The sequence below is a fragment of the Mizuhopecten yessoensis genome, unplaced genomic scaffold (genome assembly GCF_002113885.1).
Source record: "Mizuhopecten yessoensis strain PY_sf001 unplaced genomic scaffold, ASM211388v2 scaffold8221, whole genome shotgun sequence".
Lineage (NCBI taxonomy): Eukaryota > Metazoa > Mollusca > Bivalvia > Pectinida > Pectinidae > Mizuhopecten > Mizuhopecten yessoensis.
This window is the reverse complement of record NW_018407439.1, coordinates 271,418-288,681: the sequence shown is the minus strand read 5'-3', so window position 1 is coordinate 288,681 and position 17,264 is coordinate 271,418. Positions and strand designations below refer to the sequence as shown.

At 36.5% G+C, this 17,264-nt stretch overlaps 1 protein-coding gene across 1 annotated transcript in view; it reads right to left on the bottom strand.

Annotated features, from left to right (window-relative positions):
• LOC110455449 overlaps positions 1 to 17,264 on the bottom strand; it is a 127,424-nt gene that overhangs the window by 91,165 nt on the left and 18,995 nt on the right. Inside the window, exon 3 of the mRNA XM_021505590.1 lies at positions 5,775 to 5,956. Within this exon, the coding sequence (XP_021361265.1) occupies positions 5,775 to 5,956 (182 nt within the window). The remainder of the gene's footprint in view (positions 1 to 5,774; positions 5,957 to 17,264) is intronic.

Below are 17,264 nucleotides of genomic sequence, written 5' to 3'. Positions count from 1 at the left end.
TACAATCTGTTTGAAAAGTCGGCTTTCTCGACACCTGACTCTTTTCCAAACCTTAATGTCTATCACTCAAATCCTTTATTCACAATGCACTGCAATTACATACCATAAATCGGGCATTAAAAATAATGGAAATGCAGCAAAATATGAATTTTAATTTTTGTTCAAATTGTGTTTTCACCTTTTTCGTCAACCTGACATTCTCAAATAGGTATTGTGGGCATGACCGTAAATAATGTCCTAGTTTGGCATAACAAACACTTTCCCAAGATGTGTTTAACTCATTGTAACTAAACTACATCACACAAAACTACTTCGTAATAAATTAACATAACTGTAACACTGCAGTGTAGTATCAGAGTACATTGTATTACTATAGCACTGCATTCCAACTATAAACGACATCACTATAACACTACACTTTAGCTAACACACATCACTATAACACTACACTGTAGCTATAAACGACATCACTATAACACTACACTGTGACTTATAATAAACGACATCACTATAACACTACACTGTAGCTATAAACGACATCACTATAACACTACACTGTAGCTAAACTACATCACTATAACACTACACTGTAACTATAAACGACATCACTATAACACTATAGTGTAACTAAACTACATCACTATAACACTACAGTGTAACTAAACTACATCACTATAACACTACAGTGTAACTTAAACTACATCACTATAACACTACACTGTAACTATAAACGACATCACTATAACAATACACTGTGACTTATAATAAACGACATCACTATACCACTACACTGTAACTATAAATGACACCACTATAACACTACAGTGTAACTAAACTGCATCACTATAACACTTCACTGTAACTATAAACGACATCACTATAACACTACACTGTGACTTATAATAAACGACATCACTATAACACTACAGTGTAACTAAACTACATCACTATAACACTACACTGTAACTATAAATGACATCACTATAACAATACACTGTGACTTATAATAAACGACATCACTATAACACTACAGTGTAACTAAACTGCATCACTATAACACTTCACTGTAACTATAAACGACATCACTATAACAATACACTGTGACTTATAATAAACGACATCACTATACCACTACACTGTAGCAAACACACACCACTATAACACTTCTCCCTGTAACTATAAACGACATCACTATAACACTACAGTGTAACTAAACTACATCACTATAACACTACAGTGTAACTAAACTACGTCACTATAACACTACACTGTAACTATAAACGACATCACTATAACAATACACTGTGACTTATAATAAACGACATCACTATACCACTACACTGTAGCAAACACACACCACTATAACACTTCTCCCTGTAACTATAAACGACATCACTATACCACTACACTGTAGCAAACACACACCACTATAACACTTCTCCCTGTAACTATAAACGACATCACTATAACACTACACTGTAGCTAACACGCATCACTATAACACTACACTTTAGCTAACACACGTCACTTTAACACTACACTTTAGCTAACACACGTCACTTTAACACTACACTTTAGCTAACACACGTCACTTTAACACTACACTTTAGCTAACACACGTCACTTTAACACTACACTTTAGCTAACACACGTCACTTTAACACTACACTTTAGCTAACACACGTCACTTTAACACTACACTTTAGCTAACACACGTCACTTTAACACTACACTTTAGCTAACACACATCTCTATAACACTACACTGGAGCTAACACACATCACTATAACACTACACTGTAGCTATAAACGACATCACTATAACACTACAGTGTAACTTAAACTACATCACTATAACACTACACTGGAACTATAAATGACATCACTATAACACTACACTTTAGCTAACACACATCTCTATAACACTACACTGTAGCTAACACACATCTCTATAACACTACACTGTAGCTAACACACATCTCTATAACACTACACTGTAGCTAACACACATCACTATAACACTACACTTTAGCTAACACACATCACTGTAACACTATACTTTAGCTAACACACATCACTATAACACTTCACTGTATTCTTTCTGGTGCAGAGTTAATCAAATTTCATAAAAATGTTGCCATGGCACTCGAGGAACAACCCATTTTTAGGGCCTTTATTATAATTCTCTTGAGAAAATTTCCCTTTCACATCTGCAGGGTTGTACAGATCATATCGCTATCAAACTAAAAAGTACTCTATACAAACTTTATTTTAACACTCAAACTAATTCTAAAATACGCCATGATTTCCCCGGAGTTTTTCGCAGTTCAAACACTTAAAGCCATGGCTGATCTGCCTTTGGCTTTCTGAATTCCACACAACAATTAATAAAATTAAAAATTCCTTCACAGTTGGTAATTGGTAGAGTACTGATGAAGGCAATATTGCGGGCACCATGACTACAAAGTGTTAATTAGGACACCTCTCCGGCAATTACACCCAGATTCTCAAGTATTTATTGAATTAAAGTAACATACAATATAGTCAGTTTTTAATAAGAGATATCTCCCTGCAAATTAAAACAAATGTGAAAGAATAAGGATCAAGTACATCAATAAACACTGCTAAATTGCCTCCGATACCATGGAATAGAAAGCTAGCTATCAGTGTGAATTACATTCCTGTCATCTGTACTGTTATACACAGGTTGATCCAATCTCCTCATGTAGAATATCAATTCTAGAATTAGATTTCTTATAAAGTGACTATTTTGATGTAATAATTTTTCAAAGCTACAATCTACAATTGTTTAAGGAAGAAAAAAAAAGAGTTCTGCTATGTATTGATTTACACTTATGCTGTCAGTAATGTTATGATACCAATACAATTAGGATATTTCTACAATGATCAATCAGATTATAATTGCTTGGATTGCTTAAGTGCCCTTACTGCTTCTATCATAGTGAGGAACTTCAACATCAGTTCAAGAGAAAAATGCCAATGTCAAAATCTCTCAACAGATGTAGACTTCTGTCACTAGTAATTAAGTGCTCGTGTAATGCAACCAGGACCTCATAGTGTTCCAAAAAAAATTAGAACCATTAATTATTACACAGAACAGCTTTTTACAATAAACTTAATCAATAATGTCTAAAAAAAAACACCATTTAACATGATCTATGAAAGTCCAAGGGACATGCAGACATATTCTTACCTCTATCACTGGCATCCAAACCACATCACCGAAAATGTCTGACACTGGACCAGACTATTTACATGATTCTGTACAAGGAACAGAAAAACCAGGGATGAATTCCCATATCTAGATATCTGCCTGTCTCCCTGATCTAGACATACCTCCCATATCTAGACAAATCTTTCATATCTAGCCTTCTTTCATATCTCCAAGTCACACCTCCACATCCGCCATTACTCAGGACATAAAATTCTAACCCATATTTCAGATATCTGGACATAAAATTTATATCATATTTGTTATTTTGCCAAACAGACGTATATGATAGATGTGTTTTTTGGGTCCTGTTTTTGATAAGAAAACATTAAATACATTTGCAGCTAGGCCGATAAATTTGACCAAAAATATCAAAGAACTTTTCGGTGCGATAAGTAATAAAATAACAGTACGATACAGATCAAAATGCATCACAAACTGAATTCTGAATTCTTCTTCTTTATATAAATATTTTATGAAAAACATTTCGACAATGGCATGTAAATATTGCCAATCCACTCCATTTTCTCCAGGATACGTTGCCATTAGGATGTCCGGTGTATATGAACAACAACATATGATGGCAGTGTACCTAAATTACCCAAGGAAATTAGGGAGTTATAATAACATGTCCATCCAAGATCTTATCTCAGATTTCAGTTTAACACAAACTTAACAAAAGATCTTTGTAAATAATTTCCTCAAAAGATTGAAATGAAAATAGACTATGTAACAATTAACAGAAGGACAGGAAGTTAATTGAGTCACTATGACACCGATTTCTGAGCTGCTTCAGTTTCAATGCTTTTGACGATTTTGTTCATGAGAAAATCAAACAGTATATTGTACTTATGTGAACTTAACCTGCAGCCAGCAAATTGATAACAAACTCAATGATAACAAACTCACCAACACCTCAAGTAGACAGTCCTGACCATCACGACCTGTCATCAATACTCTGTGGTAAACAGTGTGACCCTATCTCTGAGGGTGGCCAGTAGTACTTTACCTAGTGTACCTGTCCATTTACTCTCAGGTATTCTCACATAGCAACAGATTTTCTATGCAAGTATTTAAATTATTATCATAAAAAATGAAAACCTGACACCTCGGAGTCAGTAGCAGAGGTCAGATCACGATGATAGAATTGAGAGGTTGGGTTAACATTGCCGAGACTATACCCTGTTCTCCGCTACACAGACGAAGGGAACACTTGAAGGTCAAATAAATAGAACAATATCACCTTTACCAAGGACAAATGACAGCACACACATTGCCATAGTTACACTTACTGTGAATAGAACACTTACACAGCAACAGATTCACCAATGTTATATGTAAAACACAACAATTCACAAGGAGTTCAGGTTATCATATAAGATATGTTGCTGCCTGCTTGATGAGTAGCCGATGGGCTGACCATAAGTCTGACAATTAAATACTGTCAGACGAGGGTAGATTATAGCAATGTCAGACGAGGGTAGATTATAACACTTAATTCACTGTCAGACCCAGTTTCACTATAACACTACATGTTATGTAACAAGGCCAGCATGACCTAAACAGGCTCTCCACTTGACATCAAACTCACAGCAATTCAAACAGCAAGGTCAGACATATTTGAATACAGCTGACAATCGGGTAGCATGTGATATTGATGGGCCATTCTTTACCCACCTTACACAGACCGTGTCCTTGACACACTTCCACCCCATACATTACAAGTGTTATTAGGCTGTACCACTGGCCTGGTATACCAACACCCGTCCTTAATTACCTGTGATTAATAATTACCAAGTTACCTGTACATTCCTATTGATCTTTACAGCTTTTCTGTTCATTCACTGTGTTTACTAGATATTCGTGTCACGTACAGCAGATAACGGCACCAAACAGCTCACCACTCTCAGTATAGTTAATTTAAACATTTGAAAAATCGTTAAAATGGATTGGTGGTGCAAAAATCTTGTTTAAATAGAGCCAATTGGGAAACAAGTTTTTATTACACATGGAAGATTTCTTGATCAGCTTAAGTTACTTGTATTCGTCACTTCAATAATGGGATTACCTTCGACATAGTCTTTTTAACTACACAACCCCTATCTCATGTCTCAACGCTCCAGAGAACACAGAAAAACATCCAGAGTTTTTCAAAAGTGAACATTCTTTAACAAATAGCTACAATGATAAGCAATATCAGAAGTGAGATAGTGAAATGTTTGTTAATTGTTTTCCTATAGACTTAAATGGTGGAAAACCCTAATTAGGTGTTAAGTGAACTAATGAGAATGAAAGTAACGAGTCAATCCTAATTTCTGGCCGAGCTACTTAGAAGTGACTGAGTGACATAGAATCCACACCTTGTCAACAATAAACAGGTGAGTAGATTAACAGATAAATTACAGGTAAAGTGTGCATCTAGACAATTCATCTCCCCAGACAATTCTGTGTCGTAGGTGTCACTGCTACACATGTACGTAATCCAGATAAGTATATATTACAGGTGAACCATTTACCTGTCACAGGCGGCAACCATTACTCACCTGGCTGTATAATCTTGACATCAAAGATCTTCTCCACGTGTCTGTTGTAGGCAGTCACCTGGAACACTGTGTCCGGGTTATCCTCCACACAAGATATGTTAATTGGCACCACATCCTCCGACACACGCTTCCATCGCATGCCATCTCCGTCTCCTTGTACCCGGAATATCTCTGCCCAGAGTCTGCAAAATACACAGGTTCCTAAGTCAATACCTGTACCCAAAGACTCTCAAAAATACGGAAGTCCCGCAGTCAATAGGTTATGTATAGCTGTTGTTTAATTGAAAATGTTCACAAAGTAATTCCAATGCATCGTCATCAGTAAAAATAGGCACTATAATCTCATCATTCAATACATCTCAAACAGGAATCAATATTGTCTAACATCCTGCATCTATAAAACAGGAGCAATTCACAATTCAATACCATATATCGGTAGACTATAAGTCAGACTCATCTACCTTTTCCAATATCTGTTAGACCTTTACTAGGTTTTCTATAGACAAGTTTTAGGAGATGTCCGCATTAATGCAGCACACATCAATGACTTGGTCGATATATATAAATAGCTTTCTAAACTGTTTAATATCCATGTCAATACTGACACACAATGAGGGATGTGTACCGCGCGCCAACTGTCGCAGACAGCAAATGGTATATATGTGTGACGGTACTGCTGGACAAAGCACAAACTGAAACAAAAGCTTCAGTAACATATGGCTAGGTATCTATAATGTACGAAATGACAACATGTTCAGCCACAATATTTCTATAACCTGTGTTTCTGAGTGAACATCTGATCATTCAAACTGTCAAAAATTATTATCCTGTTGGCATTACAAGGCATTAATTTTCAGTGATTTGACATGAAACAATTAAGATATGGAAGCAGATGACAGATCTATACTACAGTACCAGTATGTTAAAATACACAGGAATTATAGTTAATTCATTGTTATGTACAGCTGTGTAAAGGTCTACAGAACACTTGTATTGATGGCTTCTGTATTTCCTCCAGCAGCATTCACCATTAATTCATTATGACCCTTTTGTGATAGAACTGTTCTCTTATAGTTTTGTCCGGTGGAAGTATAATGTTAGATGCTGGCATACGTATACTTCTCCAGACAACTATACCAGAGAACTCTCCCCTCGTATACTTCTCCAGACATCTACACACCAGAGAACTCTCCCCTCGGGAGAAGGCCATTAGAGTTTAAGTACATCACTAAGAATGAACCTTGTCTGGTAGTAATAAGTGAACTCTTAATTAGAATACATCTCTCCTTCTTTGCATGTCCCTGACATTTGGTCCACATTAGAAATATCATCCAATAAACCATTCTATTAATCTCAGCCCCTGCAGATGAGTCTGAATTTCTGCTCTGAATCTGATTGTTGATGCTATGCAAAACAACATGATGAAATTAAAGTAGAATTTGCAGTATCCCAACCATAAGGGTTGCAACTTGCTGCCCTACAGGCACTAAAACATTAGGGTGCTTGTCGGTAAGTGTACTCAACATCAAATAGGACTGGAAACCTCTCGGGAACTAGGTAGATCTTGACTCTCACCGGGATTTCCTATCCCATCCCCACTGATGCTGGGTAGGCATGAAACTGGGAATCCCACTGAGATCTCATATTCTGCTGGCAGATTTCAACCAGGATTTTGCTCCTGGTGTGATTGTTGGTATTCATCCAACCAGAATATACTAGGTAAGTTAATACAAAACCAGAGCTGTATTCATCTCTTTCGCTACATGATGATAGATATAAGTTAATACTTTATGTAGCTCTAGGATATGATCTATCAACTGGTGGTTTTTGTTACATAAGAGAACATTTGGTTTTGTTTTCCCATCCAAAACAATAACTCAAAGTCAGATAACCAGGTGTGCACCCTTTACTGGAGTCAGCAGAGTTATCCCCCTTTAAAGTAACCAGCCAATTAACACAAGCTTTAATTCAAACAGTGCCACGACATCCAAATGTTTTTTTTATGTTTAGTGTTATTAGTGCTATGTAGAATTTACAGCCCTTAACCTTTGTGATAATCATGATATATAGGTAAGTGCAGACCTAATATAGTAAAGAAATCTAATTTCAAGGACACGTCATTTCCACATTTCCCACTAGATACTAGAATTACAGACTGTACTTTATATTGAAATCTAATTAATTCAAATTAATGTCCAGTTTAAATCTTATATACAACATTGCTAAACTCCATGCTTCATTCTGAAGAAATGTCAGAACAGACCTGAGACAGGACATCACTGGAACTAAACAGGGTTCGATGTTTAATTAACCAGGATCTCGGGGGTGGGGGGACTACACTGTTAATATCAGACAAAATCCTGACAGTTCCTGGTGGTACAAAAGTGGTATCGCAACGAAACTAATCCAGGACCTCAGTGGGATAACCAGCAGTACCAGGAATACAAAAAGATATAGAGGTGGGTTCCCTAAAGGGAGTTTGGTGGGATGCCGGCAAGATTCCCACACATATTTTCTCATGGATAGTTATCTCATATAGCCAAGGTCAGCAGAAAAATATACCCAATAGAACAAGGGTAGTTATCCAGGTACTTTCTGAAATCTTTATGCAATGCACTAATATATAACAAGCTTTTCTATTGGCCTCCCCACACCCTTCAACCGTTAAAATGCCTGAAAATGCAATAACAAGATTTTGATATGGTGGAAATGGATTTCTAATTACTATTTTTATTAACTTTTGGTTTTAATTTCGAAGTGACATTTGCTGAAATCTTTTTCCACAGGATAAAGTGTTTTAGTAATGTCAAGATAATCGTTTGAAGTTTGGTTTCCTGTCACTTAAGTGTATAAGAACATGTGACGTTGGTGCACGTGGACCTGCACTTATTTACATTTCAGGAAGCATTCAATATCAACTTGTTCCACAGAAAAGGTCATGCATACATCTTAGACACTCCCTGTTGTAATCAACTCGCCCACCATCGATATTTATTTTAATCTTCTCCGACAAAAATAAAAGTGGATTGTAATTTTTACAGCAATTAACTTCTCAATAATGAAACTGGATCTGATCAATAACTTTTTTTTTTATAAAATCCTTTCACAATTGAAAATCCTTCTCAGAGGATAAGTCATTATAGGTGGTCACTGAAACATTGACAAGCAGTTTATAGACAACAGACAAAGATTCAGTATCTATTAGTCCTGTTAGGTCAAACATTTCATTTAGAGAATTTTATAATATTGTCAGGACACCTGACCATTGCTTGTCTTGTCTTTTTCAGCATTCTAGGAAACCTTAACAAAAACCATATTAGAAACTAACTCCCTTATTTATTTCTGAGAGCCCTTTTATCACCACTGGCTATTTGAGTAGTTGTGAGGTTTCAGCCTTGGAAAATAAAAGTCAGTTTGACCGTCACGTCTAGCTCTAGATCTGATGCCAGTATTAACGTTCTACATGTAAAGTTTCTGTATCAGCCAAGAATATAATCAATCTACCATTCCAGTCACTGTTTTATACATTTAAAAACAGGTTCCTTTATATAAGGTTTGTATACCTTTATACCCCAGATACTGGTTCCTTTGCTATAACAGGTGACCAGTTAAAACAGGTTCCTATAAGTTAAGGTTTGTACCCACTAAGGTCCTAGAGGACCTTTATATCCCCAGATACTGATCCCTTAGCTATATAACAGGTGACCAGTTAAAACAGGTTCCTATAAGTTAAGGTTTGTACCCACTAAGGTCCGAGATGACCTTTATATCACCCAGATACTGGTCCCTTAGCTATAACAGGTGACCAGTAGGATAATGCTGTGACATGACCAGAAGCTCCCGACCAACAGGTAATGCAGACTGCACACTGACATTAATGGTAGGTTTAGCACATAAAGACAGCAATATGTCTGCATGCTGCCATTTATCAAATGTGACCACTGCTGCATCCTGTGCATGGGCCTATATTACATGTCTGTATTTACACACATAGTGAAGAGCTGACACACATCAGTGCCTGGACACAACATCACAGGTATATCATTAGTTCAGACACAGACCAGTTTACTGTTGTTATGACAGAATCTGGGCAAAGGCGCTCTATCACATGAAATACAAATGGATTATAATCGTTCTATTAAATGCTCATCAGAGATCAAACCGTTACCCGTCTACAACAGAATAAAACATAGCATTGTCAGATATCCAACCATTACCCTTCTACAACAGAATAAAACATAGCATTGTCAGATATCCAACCGTTACCCTTCTATGACAAAATAAAACACAGTATCATTAGATATCCAACCGTTACCTTTCTACAACAGAATAAAACACAGTATCATCAGAGATCAAACCGTTACCCTTCTACGACAGAATAAAACAAAGTATCATCAGATATCCAACCATTACCCTTCTACGACAGAATAAAACACAGTGTCATCAGATATCCAACCGTTACCCTTCTATGACAGAATAAAACACAGTATCATCAGATATCCAACCGTTACCCTTTTACGACAGAATAAAACATAGCATTGTCACATATCCAACCGTTACCCTTCTACGACAGAATAAAACACAGCATCATCAGATATCCAACCATTGAATTCTATCGATTACAATTGAATTATCCTACCACCTTTGAATTTGATTTTTTACATCTAACCCTCTATATTCACCCATCATTTCTGATGTTTACATTATGCCCTATAGTGTTTGTTTTTCAGATACAAAGCAAAGCTAGATTCTATAAAATGATTTATCATTATTATAGGTAATTGTCGTACAGATTTCCGCTACAGTTTTAGGTCATACAGCTAGGTGACCATTAACGCCCAGTGATGAAACAGTCTAACCAAGATTTGTCCAGGTCAGCATCAAATTAGGTTTAAGGCAAATGTGTTTTTTCTTGAGTTATATATAAATGATTCTCTGACAGTCATTACTGTTCAGAAGTGATCAGAAATGTTTCCAGACTAACCCGAATCCCCTATTACCAGTATCACAATACAGTGGGATTTGTTATTGAATTTTAATCTGATAGCTCCTTTTATATCTAGAAAAGTTAGAAAAAACCTGGCGTGGGATTTATGTTTTAGTGTGTAAATTCCACCCATCATATTGATGTTACCCAGATGAACAAACAAACTAATGAATGAAAATAGTGTCCTCTACAAACACATGTATATATATAGATAAGTCTGTCCTGCTATCATTAGGCCTTGTTATCTGGGGGAGGGGTGAACAGTCTCAGTAAGTGTGATCCATGTCAGGTATCCTCACAGCTGACAGCGACAACCCTATCCCACTTAGTCCTACTGTTTTACACCATCAACAAGACAAAGCACACCCTCCACACTGGGTCACCAGTTCATACCTCTCCTATACACACTCATTAATTCATGCTACCTCAGCTCCTTCTGGTTCCCTCAAAGTAAAAAAACAACCAGACATGCTCATTTATAACATGTAGCCTTGTTACAAAGAGGTAGGTAGGAGTTTGAAGACTTTTCAAATATGACTCAAAACCTTAAGTATTCATTAATATTTCAAATTGTATACAAGTCACGTAAGATGTAGGATGCATCTTAACACTAATAAACCTGACATTGGCAGACATACAATTTTACTCCTCGCTTTTGAACTGACTTCAATATTCTAGTTTGGATACTTTTCCAAATATCACGACCACAATATGATATTATAATTACTCAGGTTACTATTACAAGTTCATGTTATACTCCTTGCTGCACCAATGGGTCCAGTATTAAACATGCTTAGTAAGTTAATGGGTCAAGTGTACAGAACTCGTATTAACCCAATCATCCCTAAAGTCATATCGGAACCTTACCAAATCAAAGACATGGCAAGTTCGTAGTTTGTAGCGGTGCATGAGTTAAAATCAGTGCAGTTATCAAAATGGTTAGTCGTACCAGTCAATATGTTTTTGGTTCCTTGTGACATAAACAGCTATTATGTGATGAACGATTATGCTATAGACTATCAGCAACAGAAATAGGTACAGACAACATTGGGGAAATGGGGAGCTGATCTGTGATCAACCAGTGTAGTTTACAGCTTTCAAGCTAGAGAAAAAAAGACAGTGAGATGGAAGACTATACAGAAATAGCTGTAGGCTGAGGAAAGTGATATTTCAGGGATAACTCTGATATCTAGAATGTTTTTTACAGAATTTAAAATATAAGCTGCCTGTCGTGGATTAGATGTGGCATTAGTGCCGTCATGGTAGCTGGCAGCTACGTCATCGATGAATACCCTGTACATGTAACATGGAGGAGACAGCATGTTGTAATTTCACTTTCATTCAAACTAATTTAATTTTGGAGCTGAATCATACTGTTAGAATGCCTAAATCCCCGGAAATCAAGATAACCTCTGGCAAGGAGACAGAAATTGTTTCAGAAAAGGACCATAACATCCATCTCAATATTTGCGCTGGAAATAAAGAATGTATTAATCATGTGACCTGTATAAAAATCAATGGTAGGGGATTGTAATGGAGGAGGTTGAGAAGTTTCTGATCAAGGGTCAGCACGACCAAGAAGGAAATCTGCATCTCAATGGATTTAAGCAGCAAGAAAATTGCTGTAATCAGGCATTCGTCAAAAACAAATGGTTGTGTGGGACAGTATGATGGAGGGTAAATCCCCTTACTCGCTGTTTTCGCCCTAGAAGTATGATAAATTCTAATCAAAGTCACTCTGCTCTTTTAAGATCCCGACCGACCCATCAGCATTTCATAGCCCTAGTGAAATATGTATGTTAGTTACAGATCAGACAACGTTACCGGTATAACTAACCAAGGCATCGGCACTGACATACACTGGCCAATATCCAATATTTTATACCTAGCTCAGTCTCAAAAGTACTTACAGAGTAATATTAGATAAGACATGTCGAGGTACAGTGGTGACTAGATTCAGCCTCCCTGTTACATGGTAATTAAGGTCTGTGTAGCACGCCTCCGCTCTGTGTTTTACCATTAACCTTTCGGAACATGTTACAAAGTGAAGTGATGTTTCCACACAGGTTTTTTTGTACGATGCATGCAAGCTTGAGATCAATAAAAGTTTAGAAAATACTGTTCAAAATCATATAAATAACAGAATAAGACTTTTTCTTAAAGGTCGACAGTTCCCCTGCATGGAGCCTAGAGTACTGGGTTGTACTGAAATGCCAACTTAAATTCATTAAAATGCCTATTTTTACGGTAAAGTAAATATTTTTACAGGAAGATTTAATATAAAAGTACTATTCCACTTGAAGGGCCTTATGTTTTTTAACTTTGATTTATCCTGGAGCCTGGAGAATTACAAAATTAATCTGGGCTGATAGGACCAGCATTACAAGAACACTTTAGACTCTGTGTTGATGTAGCAGGAACTGTGGTGGAGATTTAGAGATAGCCACAGAGATCATACAGAGACCACTAGAGATCCGGGTCATCTTCTGGTGGAGGTCAAACCTGTCATCAATCAAAACATTTCCAATAAAATGTTTATTTATCCATCAGTTTGAGGATTCTGAGTGTGACCCTGTCCAGCCCACTGCACTGTGGTAATTACTGTCTACACTGGCACCAATAACCAAGTCTTAATTGTTAGCTTCACAAATCTATTCAAGCAATTCAGTTTCGGTGAGGTTTATTTAACATTTACTTGATATTTCCTCCTATATCTTTAGAATGTCTTAATTAAATTATCAGAAATAAGTGTCAATGTTGATGAAAAAGAAATATAACAATTTTAACATATATTTCCCACTGATATTGTAGATGTAAGCTGACAGTACTGTAATGTACCTGGATACCACTAGATAACTGATAACTTTGACTACATTTTAGCTGCTACTTCTTTACAGGCAGGTGATAAGTATTTAATAAACATCTTCAGGTTTCAAAAGCAAATGTTCAGCATGCTTGTGTAGAATAAAGCTAATGCCTGGTAGGCATCAAAATCTACGAATAATTATAATACAATGCTTTATATAGATAATCTATATGCAGCAGAAAAAAATCTTATGGTTTTTTTGCATTACAAATTAAGAAAAAACAAAGGCTATATAATAGTTTATCATTTTAATTTCTTGAAGGAATTTGACAATATGCATTTCTATAAAGGCTGGCACATCTCCTTTATGTGATTATCTCCCCTTGACAACATACATGTATACATATACATGTATGTCACACTCAATGTAAAAAAACTACACGTATTTCAGCAACCATACCATTATCATGTGGCAAAAAAAATGTTCAGTTTACTATCTATTTATGTGCCTGCAGGGTTGAATAAGACATGTTTTTACTTATCATAGACACATGAACAGTCACCTGTGTGACCTTGACCTGTCATGTCCAGCTAGCATTCCTTATTACCTATCATTGACCTCAAGGTTATATTAAAATAAAATAAAAAAAATATACAACATTTGATATAGCACCCTATCTAGCTAACATAAGCCACTCTAAAGCGCTTTACAGTACATAGATATACAATTTTGAGGATTTTGCAGGAGCTGCCTTATCAGGCGCTAACTACTAGTCCTATACCACCTGGCTAATATCTCCCTATGTGTGAATGCCTGCGTGTGTGCTGGAGATATATTGTGTTCTGTTTGTAGTGGGACCGTACTTCCAACGGTATCATTAATAGTGCCACCTCACTTGAATGCCACAGCACAGGTACTGCAACATCCACCCCAGACCGTTTTATACTCCACCTGGGTTGTTGGAGTTGTGAGGGCAGGAGAAGAACACTTTCTCTGAATATTCCATGCGTACGACTACTTCGGGGATCGAACCACGGCCGCCTGCTTGGAAGGCCGGAGTGTTAACCACTCAACCAATCTGCCTATTAGGTCACTGACATGATCCCTCAACCAAAATACACAAAAAACCACAGGATTGTTTACAGATCACAGGCAAGAGACAACATGATCTGTTTATAGGTTTACTCCCCAAAAAACCACAGGTGATATAAACAAGATACAATAAAATACGAAGTCAATGTCTGCATCGACATCCACAGAACACCCAGCTAGTTAGTCGTGAGAAATAACACCAGTTAACAAATATGTAGTAAATGAAAAATAGAAGTAGAGAACATTTCCGCTCTAAAAATCCAGTTTTATGGAATCAAGATTTAAAGCATAGCTGTGGCTCCCACTCCCTACACATATACAATTATTTTCCTGGTGATGATTGGGAAAATGCTCTTGAAAAAGTGATGTTGTTTAGTATCACAGGTGCATGTCATTACCGCTATGCTCAATGACTGCTTTGCTAGGTTGTACTAAATGACTCCAGAAGACAGCTAGTGTACTTGCTTCTATCAGTTAAACACATTAAATGTATCTAACTCTGGCTTAAATATTTGTTTTATTAATTACCACCATGTACAGAAGGTAGATGAAATACTGGTGATAGATAGCAATGAGCAGGCTTATAGGATTATTATACAGAGATATATGTCTATCACACATATAAATATTACAGGGCTTATCTGTCAGATTTGAAGAGACAATTTGAAGGATATTACAAATCAAACTGCACTATTTTGAAGTATAAAGTAAAACCTCCCTACATGATGTTCATTAGTACATAACTCCTTTGATTTAATCATGCAAGTTGCATCATTAAATTTATTTTCCGATAAAATCACTATACTTTTGAATGCCATTCTATAAACTGTTTTACCCTTGCCAACCTTATGTTGATGTATCTGCCATCTCTGTAGAGCTACAAGGACTGGGATAAACAAATAGTAATAGTTTTAATGTCATTTCCCATTGCTAGCATATTTTATCTGAGGAATTTAACTTTATAAGTTATATATGTATAGATTTCTCCCATTACAGTGTAACCTCACTGGAATGACATTCCAATCCTCCCTAGGCCTTCATCCCCTCCCCCCTCCCCCCTAACCTCATTGGAATGACATTCCAATCCTCCCTAGGCCTTCATCCCCTCCCCACTCCCCCTAACCTCACCTTTTATATCTACTCATAAAGTTATTATCCCCCAATACAACTGGTCACTGCATATCAACAAGCAAACAAATAGAAACTATTTAAATGTTACAGCCATTAATTTCTACTGACAGGTCTGGTCATCTCTCGTTTAAACATGTAAAACCTACTGAGACTGTTGAAGACAGGTGATGGGATAGGGAATCCTGGAACTACCACATAATTTATAAAATTACAAAGGTTACCATTCTGATGCTTTCTCTCTATTGTTATACACCTAGACCAGGTATAGATTAACCTGTCATGTTATTTTATCTTTTGTAGAAATGTCGAGTCCACAAGATTACCACCAGCAGATGATCAGCAGACAGTGGCTGTCACCTTGCTGACATTCCTAAGTAGGACAGTGTCAATCACTAATCACACTATGACTATCCATCATTGTATCAGGTAGTTAATGTCTGACGCACCTAGATAAATGTAGTTGCATGATTACCAATACACCTCAACACAATGTAGTTGTATGATTACCAATACACCACAACACAATGTAGTTGCAGGATTACCAATACACCTCAACACAATGTAGTTGTATGATTACCAATTCACCTCAACACAATGTAGTTGTATGATTACCAATACACCACAACACAATGTAGTTGTATGATTACCAATACACCACAACACAATGTAGTTGTATGATTACCAATACACCTCAACACAATGTAGTTGTATGATTACCAATACACCTCAACACAATGTAGTTGTATGATTACCAATACACCACAACACAATGTAGTTGTATGATTACCAATACACCTCAACACAATGTAGTTGTATGATTACCAATACACCTCAACACAATGTAGTTGTATGATTACCAATACACCTCAACACAATGTAGTTGTATGATTACCAATACACCTCAACACAATGTAGTTGTATGATTACCAATACACCTCAACACAATGTAGTTGTATGATTACCAATACACCTCAACACAATGTAGTTGTATGATTACCAATACACCTCAACACAATGTAGTTGTATGATTACCAATACACCTCAACACAATGTAGTTGTATGATTACCAATACACCTCAACACAATGTAGTTGTATGATTACCAATACACCTCAACACAATGTAGTTGTATGATTACCAATACACCTCAACACAATGTAGTTGTATGATTACCAATACACCTCAACACAATGTAGTTGTATGATTACCAATACACCTCAACACAATGTAGTTGTATGATTACCAATACATCTCAACACAATGTAGTTGTATCATTACCAATACATCTCAACACAATGTAGTGTATGATTACCAATACACCACAACACAATATAGTTGTATGATTACCAATACACCTCAACACAATATAGTTGTATGATTACCAATACACCTCAAAACAATGTAGTTGTATGATTACCAATACACCACAACACAATGGAGGTGTATAATTACCAATACACCACAACACAATGGA